This window comes from Notolepis coatsorum (genome assembly GCF_963971535.1).
Source record: "Notolepis coatsorum genome assembly, chromosome: 16".
NCBI lineage: Eukaryota > Metazoa > Chordata > Actinopteri > Aulopiformes > Paralepididae > Notolepis > Notolepis coatsorum.
The window spans coordinates 90,490,589-90,508,532 of record NC_140180.1 but is presented as its reverse complement, the minus strand read 5'-3'; the positions used below and the strand labels follow the sequence as shown (position 1 = coordinate 90,508,532).

The 17,944-nt window shown below is 45.1% G+C and overlaps 1 protein-coding gene across 1 annotated transcript in view; it reads right to left on the bottom strand.

The window, feature by feature from the left end:
• Positions 1 to 1,247: 1,247 nt before the first annotated feature.
• shtn3 (shootin 3) overlaps positions 1,248 to 17,944 on the bottom strand; it is a 65,791-nt gene continuing 49,094 nt past the window's right edge. Inside the window, exons 10-15 of the mRNA XM_084332125.1 lie at positions 16,930 to 17,000; positions 14,194 to 14,291; positions 10,133 to 10,195; positions 8,989 to 9,118; positions 4,184 to 4,580; positions 1,248 to 1,527 (exon numbers count right to left, since the gene is read on the bottom strand). Of these exons, the coding sequence (XP_084188251.1) occupies positions 1,335 to 1,527; positions 4,184 to 4,580; positions 8,989 to 9,118; positions 10,133 to 10,195; positions 14,194 to 14,291; positions 16,930 to 17,000 (952 nt within the window). The 3' untranslated portion in view covers positions 1,248 to 1,334. The remainder of the gene's footprint in view (positions 1,528 to 4,183; positions 4,581 to 8,988; positions 9,119 to 10,132; positions 10,196 to 14,193; positions 14,292 to 16,929; positions 17,001 to 17,944) is intronic.

Sequence of the window (17,944 nt, the reverse complement as noted above, 5' to 3'; positions counted from 1 at the left end):
ATAGGATTATTTTCCACCTGGAACCGGGGTGGAAAGGAATCCCATCCTGAGCATGATATAAGAGCAAAATGGCTGCCGTGTGAATATGGCCACCGGGGGGACCCTTACGGCGGCTACTACTGTAAACCTTATCGTGACTTGGTGGCAAGAGGCAAACTAGCCTCGGATTTGGATACATTGACATTTTGAATTTTTTGTTGGTTATTCGTCCTTTGGAAATGAGAGATAGTAGCATTCCTCATTGAAATGAAAGGGCGCACCAAGCGAGGCTAGGTATCCCTTTAGGGCGCGTTCACACCTACTCTGTTTGGTCCACTTTAAGTGGACCATGGTCCCTTTAGATCGATAGTCCGTTTGGTTTGTACAGGTGTGAACGCAAACCGAACTATAATGAGGACCAAACAACCGAACCATGGTCCTCTTGAAAAGTTGGGACTCGGTTCGTTTCAATCGAACTATAGTACCTAAAATCCAGGAAGCAAAGTAGCCTACTCCAGTCCTGAGTCTCTCTAGACTGGCGCCGCACGCGGACAGTCTCTCTCTTCCTCCCTCTCTCTCTCCTCTCTAGACGCAGTCTCTCTCTTCCTCTCTCTCTCTCTACTCTAGACTCGCGCCGCGCGCGGACCCCCCAACTTTCTCCTGCGTGAGGACTCGGAGGACATTCGCGGACATTCAGATAAAGAAAAAAAAAGCTTAAAAAAAAAGCTTTGGGTAATTTCATAATAGCAGCGTGGAGCAGCTCTGTAACAACAACGCATCTCGAGCTGCTTCTATGCAGCTGTCTAGTAGTTGACAGCTTACGCAGGAAGGAAATCTCTCTCTCTCTCTCTCTCTCTCTCTCTCGCTCTCTCTCTCTCGCTATACACAGCTGTCTCCGCGAAATGCGGCTACGGAAAAAAGTATTGACTGTGCTTGCTGAGACGATAATTAATAGGCTAGCGATTCAAAACGCGCTGCTGTGTTGTGAACTATAATAACATTAATTTAGCTGCTGCTGATGCATAATGAATGAATGGTGAGTTGTTTAAAATGACAACATACATGTGTTAATTATTTGATTTGATTGATCCGAGAGACAGAGAGAGATTGCTCCATAATAACTGCGCTGCCGGCAACTGATTACGTTTGTGTCCAATAGATGCGACAGCATGTCCTTTGTTTACAAATTAGATCCGCACCAAACAGGGTAGTGTGAACGCAGACCAAAATTAAACAATGTATCATTTTCACATTTGGTCCACCAGAAAGTCCGGACTTTCCCCGGACTTTCAGATGTGAACACACCCTTAAAGATAGAGTATGAATACAAAGCCCAGGAACCCCAGCGGGACGTCTTAGCACTCGGCGTCCGCGTTCCCGTTGACCGGGCCGGGCCCGGCGGGAAAACTGGGGGAGAGGGTGGCGTGCGTGTCCTCCGCCGCTCTGGGGGAGAGGGTGGCGTGCGTGTCCTCCTCCACCGCTCTGGTGTGGACGACTCCGTTGGACTGAGCACACGTCTCCGGCGTCTTCAGAACGCTGTCCTCCCCGCTGTGGAACGGGGAGAATGAGAGAAGAGGGCAAGGGTTTGAAATCTAAATCTGTATGAATGACAGAAAAGGTCTTTCCTAGAAATCTAAATCTGTATTGTTATGGGAATGTTATCTATACATCTGTGTTAAAATACATATTCTATGTCTTACAGCTGACTGGTTAATATGACCAACTAGTAAACTGAGCTCAGACACTGGCAGACACTATACTGTCCCTTTAATGTGGGGAGAGGATGACTTTTGACCTAATCTTTTCCTTTCCTAGCAAGGTTGTTTCCCATTCCAGTTAAAGACATAACAAATAACACCGCCTAGCCAAGGCTGCTTATACATTTCTCTCCTTTGGGCAGACTTTGTTTACCTTTCTGAATGTCTAGTGGACGTCATTTCAATTGTGTATTAATGTACGTCTGACCAGAGCTCTTTGTCACTTTCTGGTCAGACGCTTGTGTGTAAACATGTGTGTCTTTCTGTAAACTGATCACTTTTTCACTGTGGCCACAGATGGAATAAACGATGTTATTTTTTTAATAACTCGTGTCAGAATGATTTCACAGCGGCTCATCCTTTGTTCTTGGTAATTTCCACAACAGTATGCATGACAGAAAAGTCCTTTCCTAGAAATCTAAATCTGTATGAATGACAGAAAAGGTCTTTCCTAGAAATCTAAATCAAAATCTGTATGAATGACAGAAAAGTCCTTTCCTAGAAATCTATATGAAAAGGTCATTCCTGGTTTATCAAAGATCTTTCTTTTAATGCGTGAGAGATGAGTTGAAATGTTCATCACAACTGCCACTGCCACTGGAATGTTCATCCGATGATAAATGTATTTATTTCTTGGATGTTCATCCACGTGATGCCTCTGCCGTGGTAACAAATCAACTTTCTGAGTCTTGAGTATACCAAACAAACACTGATTTCCCTTGACATGCGACCATCTTAACGCGTACTACCAGCCAAACTCACCACTCAGAAACATGTATTTGAATGGCTGTTCTGTGAATTTAAGTTCTGAATGATGTGTAGTTTAATTTCACAAGGACCGACACAGTGCAATGACACCTTGCAAGCAGTTGCTCGTTGCATCATATTACTGTATTTAGTTAACACTTTAAGTGCCGAAAACGTGTTTAGGCGTCTTTCCTAGCCATGCTAAAGTTGCCGCGGACGCCCTAACTCGTCTTTAATATCAATATTTCAAAAATCTGTGATCGAAATCATATTTTTCCTCCGCAGCCCTGAGACACAGTGCTGGCCTCCTCTCAACCCTCTAGCGGTTCAAGAGCGCCATCTGGTGGCCAATCGGCAGAAGCGCCAAACAGGAAGTCATGTGGATGAAGTGGTGATCGTCCATATTACTTCCGGGCACTCTCTATAGGTCCCGGGACTCGATCTCGACACAATACATAGCGATCCGTTGCCAATAACTCGATAAACAACATGATTTGGACGTATATACTATTATACAACCTGGAAATAGATCACGTATTTCTACATCCCATAATAGGAATATTTCAGTTCCACGCTCATCGTCCAAAGGCGCGAGGAAGATACGGTAAGATTCAGCGTTATTTTATAACGTGTTCGATATAAACTGCTCTGATGATCATATCACCCACACTAGATGAATGATATAACGCTGCCCAGGGAATTATAAACGATCCCCCACCCATCCGGTCATCATCAGATGATACGTAGAAACTTCTAGAAGTACGTCCAATTGAAATTTTTGATCTCGCACAGATTCCTACCAAACTGTATTTCATCATCAATATAATGCATTTGGGGCTATGAATCACGTTCTGGAGAAAGCTGCAGAAAGAGATGAAAACATACTTATACTTTAGACCATATTTTACTATGAATATGTGAATGAAAAAGTTTAACGTTGCTACACAATGAACAATACATATAGGACCTTGAATGGGCCCTAATAATGGCAATCTAGCAATAGAATTTAAAAAGTTATAGCCCTGCAAAGAAGGGGAACTTCTCCATGTTAAATAGAGCTGGCAACGGATGGTATATCATGAATTTAGCCTTAGGCAATCAAAGTGTTAATAATGGTCCTTGGGAGTGGATTGGTACACATGGGGGTTTCTGCAGTGTTTGGTACTTTGTTATTATTGAACCCTAATGCCTTCAAGCAACATTGTACTTATTGTACTTATTTTATGTCTATTCTTATGTCTGCACGTTTATGTTGCCATCAGGATGCTCAATGACTATGTAACATCAACCCATCCATCTACACTCATTGCACACACATCCACATCCACACACTCACTATAAACAAACACTCAACTTAACACTCACTTTAGACACTTTAACACTACATCATATTTATCTATTTATTAATTAAGAGATTTGCACTACATTCATACCTCATTTGCATTTGCACCATGCCTTTAAAAAAAGGTTGTTGTACCTCATTGTCTGCATTTCTACTTCATTGTACTTAGGACCTAGGTTGTACTTTAGTTTGTATATTGACTATTGTATAGTGTTATTCCTCTTTTACTTACTTTTTTACTGTATGAAGCACATTCTCAGGGGCTCATACAGAACCAAGCATTTCACTGTAATGTACATGTACTTTATACGTGACAAATAAAACAGGACTTGAACTAGATTCTGCAGCAGCGTATCACCTGACGATGCATCCATTAGTGAGGGGCGACTCAGGGGGCCCCTTCTCGAGGGGCGACTCGGGGGGCCCCTTCTCGAGGGGCGACTCGGGGGGCCCCTTCTCGAGGGGCGACTCGGGGGGCCCCTTCTCGGACAGAGAGCTCCGGGACCTCCTCTCCTGCCAGGAGGACACCCTGGGCTCTTTGACGTCAGAACTCTTCCGCCTGGCCACCACGGGCCCCGGCCCCGACCCGCGTCTCTCCAGGTTCACCCTGGGCCCCCCCGTCGGATCGGAGGGGACGCCCGGCACCCCAGGGGCGCCTCCGGGCCCCTCTGGCTCCTTGCCAGAGCCGGTGCTGGTGCGCCTCCAGTTCAGGCTGTCGGAGGAGGAGACGTGACTCATGTGGCCCTCTTTCTCGTCTGAAAAACAGAGGGGGGGGGGGACAGAGGGGGACGAGCGGTGAGCGGTTATGTAACGAGAACAGGCTCGGGGTCGCCCGGTTCATTCTGTTACTGTCAACTCCGTCTGGGCTTTCGTCTATCATGTGTCGTGTGTAATAATAATTGTTCTGTCGTCAAAGGTTATTCGTCCATTTATTCACCAGTAGGGAAGAGAGCATACGACAGAATCCCCTGTAAAATACAGTATTTTCTGAGGGATTCCTCAATTCTTCTGACCTTGTATACCGTACAGTACATACACCCAGTGGTGGAAGAAGTACTGTACAGTACACAGTTCCTTTACTTAAGTAAAAGTAGAAATACCCAGATAAATTAGTACTCCGGTAAAAGTAAAAGTAATTAAAATTCTACTTAAGTAAAAGTAGAGAAGTATCTAAAAGTATGCATTCTACATAAAGTTTGTGTATTCCAGTGCTTGGGAGCATTCAAACCTTGATTCCATTGACCTCTATAGGTTATGTTAAAGTGGTATGTGGTCCAGTTACGCTGCTCTGATTAAAGGTTATGTTAAAGTGGTATGTGGTCCAGTTACGCTGCTCTGATTAAAGGTTATGTTAAAGTGGTATGTGGTCCAGTTACGCTGCTCTGATTAAAGGTTATGTTAAAGTGGTATGTGGTCCAGTTATGCTGCTCTGATTAAAGGTTATGTTAAAGTGGTATGTGGTCCAGTTATGCTGCTCTGATTAAAGGTTATGTTAAAGTGGTATGTGGTCCAGTTATGCTGCTCTGATTAAAGGTTATGTTAAAGTGGTATGTGGTCCAGTTATGCTGCTCTGATTAAAGGTTATGTTAAAGTGGTATGTGGTCCAGTTATGCTGCTCTGATTAAAGGTTATGTTAAAGGAGTATGTGGTCCAGTTATGCTGCTCTGATTAAAGGTTATGTTAAAGTGGTATGTGGTCCAGTTATGCTGCTCTGATTATGTCCTCTTGAAGTTGACAGGCTTCAAATGTGAAAGTATATAATCTTCATAAATGTTTGCCACATCTTTTATGCTAGTAAAAAGTACAATATTTCCCTTGAAATGTAGTGGAGTAAAAGTATAAAGTTCCCTCAAATAAAAAAAGACTCACGTAAAGTACAAGTAGCTCGAAATTGTACTTGAGTAAAAAATACTTAGTTACTTTCCACCACTGCATACACCTCACTCATTACTTCTGGCTTTTTTTTTTATCTGAAAAGTGTATTATTATTATTACTATTATTAGGAATGTAGAGAATCAAATAAACAGATTTAACATGAGAGGAACTAGACAAGAGAAGAAGTTAATATTTCCCTGAAAAGCTGTTTGTAGATTCACCCAAAGTCCCTTTGCCCTTCTCCAATAGTATCCGATCAGACGTTCCTAATTAGGTTGTATATTTCTGCCGTATTTATTCAGTGCAGTTTGAGAGGAAAGAAGCCGGAAATAAGGAAATACTTGGCTGTTGAGAGGCTGTTGAGATTCAACCAGGTTCACCTCAGACCACCACATAGTCATCTGTAAAAGTTCTATAATATAACGGTTTGCATGTTCGAGACAATTGATTACACTGTGTGTCAGACAGACAGGGTCAATCAATACCAAAAATATAAACAAATCCATTTCAATAGTAGTTTGACCTTGCCGTGATTCGCTCACAAGTAGCGATTACATGGTCCGTTTGCGCCCCCTTTTGGACAGACTCAGACAGAACAGCTCCTATGCTCGTGCTCAAGCCACACTGTTGTTGACTGCATGTCAGGAAGTTCAGTGCTTTTCAAGATGTGCGCGACATGTAGCCTCTACACTGAGAGACACTGTGCAGGTGGTGATGCAACACAGAGGGGCAACGTTGCCTTGGACGTGTGTGGGTCGGGTTGAGTGTGAGTTTTTTATTTGAATTTGATTAACCTTTATTTACCCAGGGTAGGTTCGCTGAGCTGAATGCTCTTTTTTCAGGAACGCCCTGCTTCACATTCACACAGTTCCATTCACACCTGGGAGCTGCCCAGTACAACCACAGTCTGCCACCGTTGGCCACTGAGCAACTCCACTGGAGCACAGGGACGTGCACAGGACTTTAGAAAGGCAGGTGCCCGAAATGAGAAAAGGGCATGAATTATTAAATGCAATGCGAGCGCGCATAGCGCACGAGCCCGATTTTTGGGGTTAATACAAGTCTATGGTACATTCAGTTTCACCGATAGATGTCACCAAAACTACATAGTGTCCCTTTAATAACACAATATGCGCTCCAGACCAACAGCTGCGAGAGAGAGAGAGAGAGAGAGAGAGAGAGAGAGAGAGAGAGAGAGAGAGAGAGAGAGAGAGAGAGACCGACCGACCGAGACCGCATTAACTACCTTGTTTAGTTGAAACGTGGTCCAGGTCAGGAGGGCTTGATGAAGTATTATGTCCACTGTCCCAGTCACAGACTGTTGTCTTGATGTATATCCACTGTCCTCCAGACTGCATCCAGCCAAATAGCTTATTGTTAGCACTGTAGCTTTGTTGTTGTCAAACTTGTCACCACACAGGACATTCACGAAGTCAAAAACTAATAGCGCTTGCCGATTGGTGCTAAGAACAGCAGGGCGGGTGCAAGCCGTGTGACGTAATTGGCAGACTCGACTGTCAATCAAAATTATTCTGTTTTCCGTCAGAGAGGAGAGGAGAGTGAGAAAGAGAGAGAGAGAGAGAGAGATAGAGAGTATGCTGCGTGATTTTCCTGCACTAGCAGCAGACAGGGAGGGGCTGGGGAGGGGTGATCTGGCGACGTGTTTCACGAAAATATACAGTGCACTGCAAACCCGACATTTTATTTTGTTGGGCAAATACCTTACCTGATGAAGTGTACTCTTGCTTTGTTTTAGTTGAAATAGTAACTGTAAAAAAAGAGGTCTCGACTCGAGTGTGAGCTCAACAACAGCTGGATATCAATTTCGTGTTCAGTGCACTGCTGTGCTGCTGGCCCTGCGCGGTTTACATCATCTCATGATCATCACCCACCCACGTGCTATGCCTATGCGTAATAGGTCCTTCCAGGCTGGAAGGACCTATTATTTACAAGAGGGGTGGCATTTCTCTTTCTTTACCTAATATTTAGATTCTATAGTGACATCTTTCATTTGGAAGGGCAGGGCAGTATATCTATATGTGCAACAGTAAAAAAAAAAAAAAAAAAAAAAAAAAAAAGAGGGTGGCATAAAAAGGGCACTTTCTAATGAAAAATGAAAAAGGCAGGTGCCCGGGCACCCCTTCACCCCTATGTATGCACGTGCCTGCTGGAGCAGTTGGGGGTTAAGTGCCTTGCTCAAGGACACTTCAGCGGTTGGTGTTAAGGGGATATGAAAGAGTTATTAATTCACTTCCCCAGCCCAGATTTTTTTCCTGCCGGTCCGGGGGATCGAACCAGCGACCTTCCGGTCACAAACACGCTTCTCTAACCTTTAGGCCACCGCTGCCCCGGTGTGTGGGTTGAGTGTGAGTGTGAGTGTGAGTTGTGTGGGTTGAGTGTGAGTTGGCAAAGGGAACTAAATGAACACAGGTATCACACAGTGAACTGTAAGATGGAAACATAGTATAATAGGGAAAAAAACACAATTTGTACATCATGGTAATTCAGTTGAAATCTGGTTTATGATAATGCTGCTGTCCCTCCTCTCCTCTTCCCTCCTCTTCTCCTCCCTGCTCTCGACTCCCTCCTCTCCTCCTCCCTCCTCTCCTCCTCCCTCCTCTCGACTCCCTCCTCTCCTCCTCCCTCCTCTCCTCCTCCCTCCTCTCGACTCCCTCCTCTCTACTCCCTCCTCTTGACTCCCTCCTCTCTACTCCCTTCTCTCTACTCCCTTCTCTCTACTCCCTCCTCGACTCCCTCCTCTCTACTCCCTCCTCTACTCCCTCCTCTCTACTCCCTTCTCTCTACTCCCTCCTCTCTACTCCCTCCTCTCGACTCCCTCCTCTCTACTCCCTCCTCTCTACTCCCTCCTCTCGACTCCCTCCTCTCTACTCCCTTCTCTCTACTCCCTTCTCTCTACTCCCTCCTCTCTACTCCCTCCTCTCGACTCCCTCCTCTCGACTCCCTCCTCTCTACTCCCTTCTCTCTACTCCCTTCTCTCTACTCCCTCCTCTCTACTCCCTTCTCTCTACTCCCTCCTCTACTCCCTCCTCTCTACTCCCTTCTCTCTACTCCCTTCTCTCTACTCACTCCTCTCCACTCCCTCCTCTCTACTCCCTCCTCTCCTCCTCTCAACTCCCTCCTCTCCTCCTCCCTCCTCTCCTCCATCCTCTCCCTATTTTCATGCAATTTTTTATATTATTTTCCATCTCTAGTTGAGGTTAAGGCTTAGTAAGGTAAGGTGAAACACACACACACACACACACACACACACACACACACAAATCTACCTCCAGAACCAGGTTCTCCTGCCTTGTTGCGTCTGCGCCTGAGGATGACCTCCAGCTCGCTGTCTTTCTTCCCAGGCGGAGAGGGGGCGGGCTCCTGGGAGCCTCGACTGGGACTCCTCTTCACTGTCTCCTGCAGGGGGTCACCATGACAACAGGCTGTTATGTGGAAAACTAAATAACACTTCTTATCTTGTATTTGTATAATTTCTTACTAGTACTGATTTCTAGAAAACGGTTCTAACGTGTGAGTGGAGGTGGAGGTATGTGTATGGGTGTGCGCGCACGTGTGTGTGTGTGTGTGTGTGTGTGCGTGCGTGCGTGTGTGTGTGTGTGTATGTGCGCACGCTCGTGCATGTACGTATCTATTAAGATACTGTTAATGTCAATCTCAACCATACGGCTTGAAATGAATAAATCAACAATTTAATAAATAATGAATCAACCAATCATCGAATAAGTCAACAGTGTAACGTCGGCCCATTCAAGTCATAATTGAAAGGGGGATCACGGGGGACGGTTTGTTCGCACAGCGGTGACCTGGAGTGGAAGGGACTTAATGAAACACGTTCTCCTCCCTCAGCACCAGGCGCTGAAGTGCCCTTGAACAAGGTACTCAGACGCCCCACTGCTCCACTGCTCAGCGGGCAACATTACAGGGTTGTCACTGCGTCAAGCAGCTCCCAGGTGTGAATATGTGTAATAGTGTGAAGCAGGGTATACAGTGGCTCAGGAGGTAGCGCAGTCGTCTGGTAATCTGGAGGTTCCCGGTTCGACTCCCGCTCCTCCCGGGCAGCGTGTCGAAGTGTCCCTGAGCAAGACACTTAACCCCTAATTGCTCCCGATGAGCAGGTTGGCACCTTGAATGGTTGCCTCCGGCGTCGGTGTGTGAATGTGTGAGTGATTGGGTAAAATGTGAGGAACAAATTGTAAAGCGTTTTGGATAAAAGCTGCTATATAAAAAAAGGGGAGATATACTGTATTATGTACCTAAATATCAGCTCCCTTGTTGCATTTGAACAAATGACCCTCTGTATATCCATGCAGTGCACTTCAATGAACATTCTGAACACAATAATAAAGGCGATGGTGATCTATTTTATTTATTTATCTGTTCCTATTCCACACTAGGTGTTGAGGTCTTTACCAGGATGCCTTTCAGCTCCTCCATGGCACTCTCCTGGTGCTTCTCCTCAGGAGGGGCGGGCAGCTGTGGGGGAGGGAGGACATGTTTAGAAAACGCTGACTCTTGGTGCATCGTTGAGTTATTACTTCACACTTGGCCTCCAAACTTAAGATGGAAACACCTTTTACCAGCCGAGCTTCGGTTGGAGTGAGGAGGAAGTAAGGGCCACACTGATGGACGTTACAGGATCCTTGTAACATTCGAACAAAGCTCTGCAAACCTGACTGATACACGCAGATACTTTACTGGTTTAAAATTGTAAAATGTATTTGTTGACTAAGTATGTCTTCTGGCCCGGTGATTCTCAAAACCTTTCCATGTCAAGTACCCTGGACCAGCGGACTGATCTGAGAAAGATATTTGTTATTGTTAGATTTAGTACAGTTTGTAGTTGTTGTCTGTAGCTATCTGCACTATTGGAGGGAGTGGAACCTATGATCAGAATAGTAATTTTTTTTTAATCCACTATTCTCCTTATTTTCTATTTTTCTCCCATCCCAATTTCGTATTTCCAATTCTCCCCTCCCCTGTCTTGAACGTTGCTCGACTATGCCTCCCACTGGTCGGTTGTAGGGAGGATAGAAGCCTTGCATCACGTGTCCCCTCCGGTACACAAGGAGGCAGCCTGTCGCATCTTTTCACCTGCCAGCGCGGACTCTCAGTGACGCGGTGTAACGCATGGGAGGCTCACACTACCCCCGCCATTTCCTGTCTCTGCTGTACAGGCGTCCCCAACCGACCTGTAGGAGTCGCTGTCCACAACGTCCAGATTACCACCCATCGACTCCCCTCCCGCTAACTCTGCCAATTGAGTTAGTATAACGGCCGGCCCAAGCCGGAGGCAACGCTGACACCCGTATTCGAGACCGGAGTCTCTTGCATTGGTGACGAGCACAATCTCCGCTGCGCCACCCAGCCGCTCAGAATAGTAATTCTTATACATTCTCTTACTTACTATGCTTGTAGCAAATGAAATATATGTAATAACTATTACAAATATTCCTCAATTAGCTGGGAGCCCCTTGAAACCCCCGGGGGTCCCCAGAGAACCACTAGAGACCACTGCTTTAGCCACATAATAAAGGGACATTCCGTATCTATCCCATACATCTGTAGGCCTGTATCACGGGGAAAATCACAAGTACAAGAAGGGTTTTCTTATGTCCAGGACAAGGACACGGTGGACAAGCCCAGTGTGTGAACACGTCCCGTGCAGCTGAGGTCAGTAATTAGACTAAGAAAGCAAACCTCTGTGGCCTCTATTGATTCTCTTTACGGCGTCTCTCTGAGTCGGCACGTTGCCACGGCGTTTTGGAAAATCAATAATCCTCTCTAAATCAAATCAAAGTGCCTCATTTGCAAGCTGGTTCCCAGCCACACACGCGGATCTATACTAGGACCACCTTGATGCCTCACACACACACAGGTCAGATCGAGAACGAGCCAAATACCAGATGCCAGGCTGCATTAAGAGCCACTGATGAAGATCTGATGGAAGGTCCAGCGACAAAGTCGTGTGACTGAACTTAAGTACGCTGCAAAAAAAGAAATCTCCACCTTTTAATCCACCTTAACTGCCACGCTACCAAATGGTTAACCCTTTCACTGCGACAATACAGAAGGTTAACCCGTTCACTGCCACCCAACAAATGGTTAACCCTTTCACTACCACACTACAGAAGGTTAACCCTTTCACTACCAACCGTCTGTAGTGTGGTAGTGGAAGGGTTAACCTTCTGTAGTGTGGCAGTGGAAGGGTTAACCTTCTGTAGTGTGGTAGTGAAAGGGTTAACAAGTCATGTAACCGTTGGTAACCACTTTCAAAAGAAAACGCCTACTTTCTGTGCAGTGGTAGAGTAGCTAAAACACTGGAAAAGAAAAATACATACCGTAACCCTATACTACCATTGTGAGTAACCTTTAAGCACAGGCCCCATGACATTACACAACAACAGACATAGCTTTACCAGCATCACACAATACTACCAAACCAGCACTACAAGAACAAACACAAAACATAGCTGGTCATTGGAAGTGGAAGAGCGAGAGAAAGAGGACGCAACAGCTGGAGTTTAAATCTGCTGGCTGGACCAATCAGCTCCTCTGTGAATCAGTTCTCCATCTTTACTGTTCCACTGTGACTTGTTTACGAGATCCAGTAATGAGATTTACATTATTGTGCTGATCTACCTAAGAAGAACTCAATGAAAAGAGGCAAGCGAAAATGTGTGAGTTCTCAAATGACACTGGAAATGTACATACTGTACACACATGCATGCTTGCGACACAAACCCTGCAGAGTAGAACATATTTCAACTTTTGGAGCCATTGTGGCTTTGGAGTGTTGCGAGAGATTTCACAAATATTTGTTGTCCATCAGAACACTGTCGCTCAGTCTGTAACTCAGCCTATAGCTTCATTGGACCGCAGCACACCAGTGCCAATAACCACAATATGGCGCTCGCTCTCATGCGTTACTGCTTGAAGGAACATGCCAACATTATGGAATATGCACTTACCGTCTTCTCCAGAGTCAGACCAGAAGATGGATACTAATGTCCTCTCTGTGCATTCAGTACACAGCTATATCCGACTGCAAGCTAGCCTAGCTTAACAAAAACAAATGGAAGTGGATACGGACCACTAGCTTAGCTTACAACTCCGGGAGAGATGTTTTTGGCCATCAGCTAGGCTAGCTGGTCCGTATCTGCTTCCATTCATTTGTGCTAAGCTAGGCTAGCCTGCAGCCGGATAGCTTTATGCTGAACACAGAGAGGAAATTGGTATCCATCTTCTTTTCTGACTCTGGAGAAGACAGTAAGCAGCATTTCCCATAATGTTGGCGTGTTCCTTTAAATATGAAAATCCCACTCTCTGAGGGGTGATCTCTAGGGGTTAAAGCTATAAAAAGAGGGGTGTTACTGGGGTCGGAGGGGGTGCAGTGTCTCGATGACCTCACTGCCGTCACAAGATTGAAGCGGACGTCAATACTCACTTTTACTGCCATTCTCTGCGCGGCGGCCGTGTGGTCGATTGATGGGCAGACCGGACGATCATGGAGAAAGGGAGAAAAAGAGGACAATCAAGTGAGAATGCATTAAGTCTATAATAAACTCCACACACAACGTCCCATCAATATTGATGATGTAATACTTAGACTCTGAGGGACACTGCACAAAGAACAATGCAGGTTGATTGAAGCAATAGCACAATTATAAAAAAGAAAATAATCCATATATATGTATATATTTTAACCAGGGACTCAAATGTAGCCTCAGAGTAGACTCAGGGCTCATAGTGGAGCGACCAGATATGGGCTCGACAAGACAACCTCGAATCACAAATCTGAAACACTGCGACAACACATTATCAGTGCTGGGTGGGAAAACGATTGTAAAACTGTAGCCATAACTGCATCATGCCTGAAGGGAATACACCAGGGCGCTCTACGCTTTGGTCATAAACGGTGACATAAATTATGTATTTTGGAACAGAAAAGTGTCACTGGACTTTTTCCCTTCATGTCGCGTGCCTGCAGGACTCTGTCTGTGGCAGACGTGGTCATATATCGTCACACAGTGTGCTTGGATGAAACGCCACGCGTGCTCATTCAGTTGTAACATTCACTAACAGTTGTATACATGGAGGGAACAGAGGGAAAGATAAACACAAGTAAACAAACCAAAGAATAAACAGTCAGGAGGAGCTTGGCGTTTGTTGTTACCCTAGAGATGTCAGAAACCTTCACCAAAGCATAAATCAAATTTATTTGATTTATTTAACCTTTATTTAGCCAGATAAAACATTAATTTAAGAACAGGTTTCTTATTTACAATGTCGATCTGGTCAAAATCAAATTTATTTGTAAGGCCCGACCACACACGTTAATGACCATTAGATGATAGATTTCTGTCGAGAGAGAGTTCCCCTCACATAAACATGCCCCCAAGTTGCCACAGTCCCTGTGAGGTAACAGACTCTTCCTTCTAGGCCCCTCCTAGATTCTGGGAGGGGATTCTCACCTTGTTGTCCGGACCCTTAGTGGGTCGGAGCACCACCCCGTGTTTGATCCTCTCCATCATCTCGTTCACTGCCTTCACCTTCACATCATCCCCTCCAGCTGAGAGAGAGAGAGAGAGAGAGAGAGAGAGAGAGAGAGAGAGAGAGAGAGAGAGAGAGAGAGAGAGAGAGAGAGAGAGAAACAGACGTGAACAATGAGACAGACAAAGTCAGAGACAAACAAGTAGCAAGGCAGATGAACACAGACAGACAGAAAGACAAGAAGGCACACAGAGAAACAGACAGGGAGAGGGGACATGGGGTGAGGAGCGAAGGAGAAGACAAGTAGACACATGACAAGTGAATGTGAGGAAAAGCAGGTGTTTAGTAAAATGTTGTATCTGTAGTGTATCTGTTGTGTATCTGTAGTGTATCTGTAGTGTATCTGTAGTGTATCTGTAGTGTATCTGTAGTGTATCTGTTGTGTATCTGTGTATCTGTAGTGTATCTGTAGTGTATCTGTAGTGTATCTGTTGTGTATCTGTAGTGTATCTGTAGTGTATCTGTAGTGTATCTGTAGTGTATCTGTAGTGTATCTGTTGTGTATCTGTTGTGTATCTGGTTATCTGTTGTGTATCTGTAGTGTATCTATAGTGTATCTGTTGTGTATCTGTTGTGTATCTGTGTATCTGTAGTGTATCTGTAGTGTATCTGTAGTGTATCTGTAGTGTATCTGTAGTGTATCTGTAGTGTATCTGTGTATCTGTTGTGTATCTGTAGTGTATCTGTTGTGTATCTGTGTATCTGTAGTGTATCTGTAGTGTATCTGTTGTGTATCTGTAGTGTATCTATAGTGTATCTGTTGTGTATCTGTTGTGTATCTGTGTATCTGTAGTGTATCTGTAGTGTATCTGTAGTGTATCTATAGTGTATCTGTTGTGTATCTGTTGTGTATCTGTGTATCTGTAGTGTATCTGTGTATCTGTTGTGTATCTGTAGTGTATCTGTAGTGTATCTGTGTATCTGTAGTGTATCTGTGTATCTGTTGTGTATCTGTAGTGTATCTGTAGTGTATCTGTTGTGTATCTGTAGTGTATCTGTTGTGTATCTGTAGTGTATCTGTTGTGTATCTGTAGTGTATCTGTAGTGTATCTGTAGTGTATCTGTGTATCTGTAGTGTATCTGTGTATCTGTTGTGTATCTGTAGTGTATCTGTTGTGTATCTGTAGTGTATCTATAGTGTATCTGTTGTGTATCTGTGTATCTGTAGTGTATCTGTTGTGTATCTGTTGTGTATCTGTAGTGTATCTGTAGTGTATCTATAGTGTATCTGTTGTGTATCTGTTGTGTATCTGTGTATCTGTAGTGTATCTGTGTATCTGTTGTGTATCTGTAGTGTATCTGTAGTGTATCTGTGTATCTGTAGTGTATCTGTGTATCTGTTGTGTATCTGTAGTGTATCTGTAGTGTATCTGTGTATCTGTAGTGTATCTGTGTATCTGTAGTGTATCTGTAGTGTATCTGTAGTGTATCTGTGTATCTGTAGTGTATCTGTGTATCTGTAGTGTATCTGTAGTGTATCTGTAGTGTATCTGTGTATCTGTAGTGTATCTGTGTATCTGTAGTGTATCTGTAGTGTATCTGTAGTGTATCTGTGTATCTGTAGTGTATCTGTAGTGTATCTGTAGTGTATATATATTTTTTTTTTATCTACTTTTTCTCCCATTTTTCTATTTTTCTCCCATCCCAATTTCGTATTGTCCAATTCTACCCTCCCCTGTCTCGAACGTTGTTAGGCCATGCCTCCCACAAGCCGGCTGCAATGTGGACGAAGCCTTGCATCACGTGTCCCCTCCGGTACTCGAGGAGGCAGCTGTCGCATCTTTTCACCTGCACAGCGCGATCTCTCAGCGGCGAGGGTCTGCGTTGGAGGCTCACGCTGCCCCCCCGTTGCGTACTGATTCTTCTGCGCAGGCGCACCAACCGACCTGTAGGAGTCGCTGTCCACAACGTCCGATCCCCACCCACCAGCTTCCCACCCCTAATACTGCCAATTGTGTTAGTATGACGACCAGCCAAGCTGGTAGCAATGCCGAGAGCTGGGCTCGAACCCAGCATCTCCTGCATTAGTGGCGAGCGCCTTGCCCACTGCGCCACTTAGTGTATCTGTAGTGTTGTACATCTCTACAGCTGCTCTACGTCATGCTGTCTATCAGAGGTAACACAGCGACACTGAGACGTGAGTGACAGGTGCAGAGAGACACTGAGACATGAGTGACAGGAGCAGAGAGACACAGAGTGACAGGTGCAGAGGTGACACAGAGACACTGAGACGTGAGTGACAGGTGCAGAGAGACACTGAGACACTGAGACGTGAGTGACAGGTGCAGAGAGACACAGAGACGTGAGTGACAGGTGACACAGAGACACTGAGACACGAGTGACAGGAGCAGAGAGACACTGAGACATGAGTGACAGGTGACACAGCGACACTGAGACGTGAGTGACAGGTGCAGAGAGACACTGAGACACGAGAGTGACAGGTGCAGAGAGACACTGAGACACGAGTGACAGGTGCAGAGAGACACTGAGACACGAGTGACAAGGTGCAGAGAGACACTGAGACACGAGTGACAGGTGCAGAGAGACACTGAGACACGAGTGACAGGTGCAGAGAGAAGACACTGAGACATGAGTGACAGGTGACACAGCGACACTGAGATGTGAGTGACATCAGAGTCACTTCACTGTAGACCCACCAGGAGGCTGCTCAGCCTTCAGAGATCCCCTTGAACCTTTAGAAGACTTCCTCATGATTGCAATCAGCGAGCTATTGGGAGAAGGGAAGGAGGGAGATAGACAAATAGCGGGGTGACATGGCACAATGTAGTGTGAGAGAGAGAGAGGGGGGGGGGGAGAGAGAGTGAGTGTGAGAGAGAGAGAGAGAGAGAGAGAGAGAGAGAGAGAGAGGAGAGAGAGAGAGGAGAGAGGAGAGGAGAGAGAGAGAGAGAGAGAGAGAGAGAGAGAGAGAGAGAGAGAGAGAGAGAGAGAGAGAGAGAGAGGAGAGAGAGAGAGAGAGAGAGAGAGAGAACAGCAAAAACACATACAAGACAAACTACAAAGCCTGGAGTCAACCATAAAAAGACTACCAGAACCCGCTAGACTCCCCAATTACACTACAAGAACTACAGGACAAAATAAAATCACTTAAAATCAAGAAGCCTGCGGAGCGGATGGTATCCTAAATGAAATGATCATATTCACAGACTCCAAATTCCAATTGGCTATACTAAAACTCCTTAACATTGTCCTTAGCTCCGGGATCTTCCCCAATATCTGGAACCAAGGACTCATAACACCGGCTCCACAAAAAGGGAGACAAATATGACCCAAACAATTACCGTGGGATTCTGTGTCAACAGCAACCTTGGAAAAATCCTCTGTATGATCATTAACCACAGACTCACACATTTCCTCACAAACAACAATACCTTGAGCAAATCACAGATTGGCTTCCCTACCAAATCACCGTACAACAGACCACATTCTCACCCTCAGCACCCTAATCGACAACCAAATAAATAAAATAAAAGCAAAGTATACTCCTGTTTCGTTGACTTCCAAAAAGCATTTGACTCAATTTGGCACGAGGGTCTGCTGTACAAACTGTTAGATAGTGGGCATTGGAGGGAAAACCTACGACCTCATAAAGTCAATGTACACCAACAACACATGTGCTGTGAGGATTGAGGGGAAAACACACAGACTTCTTCC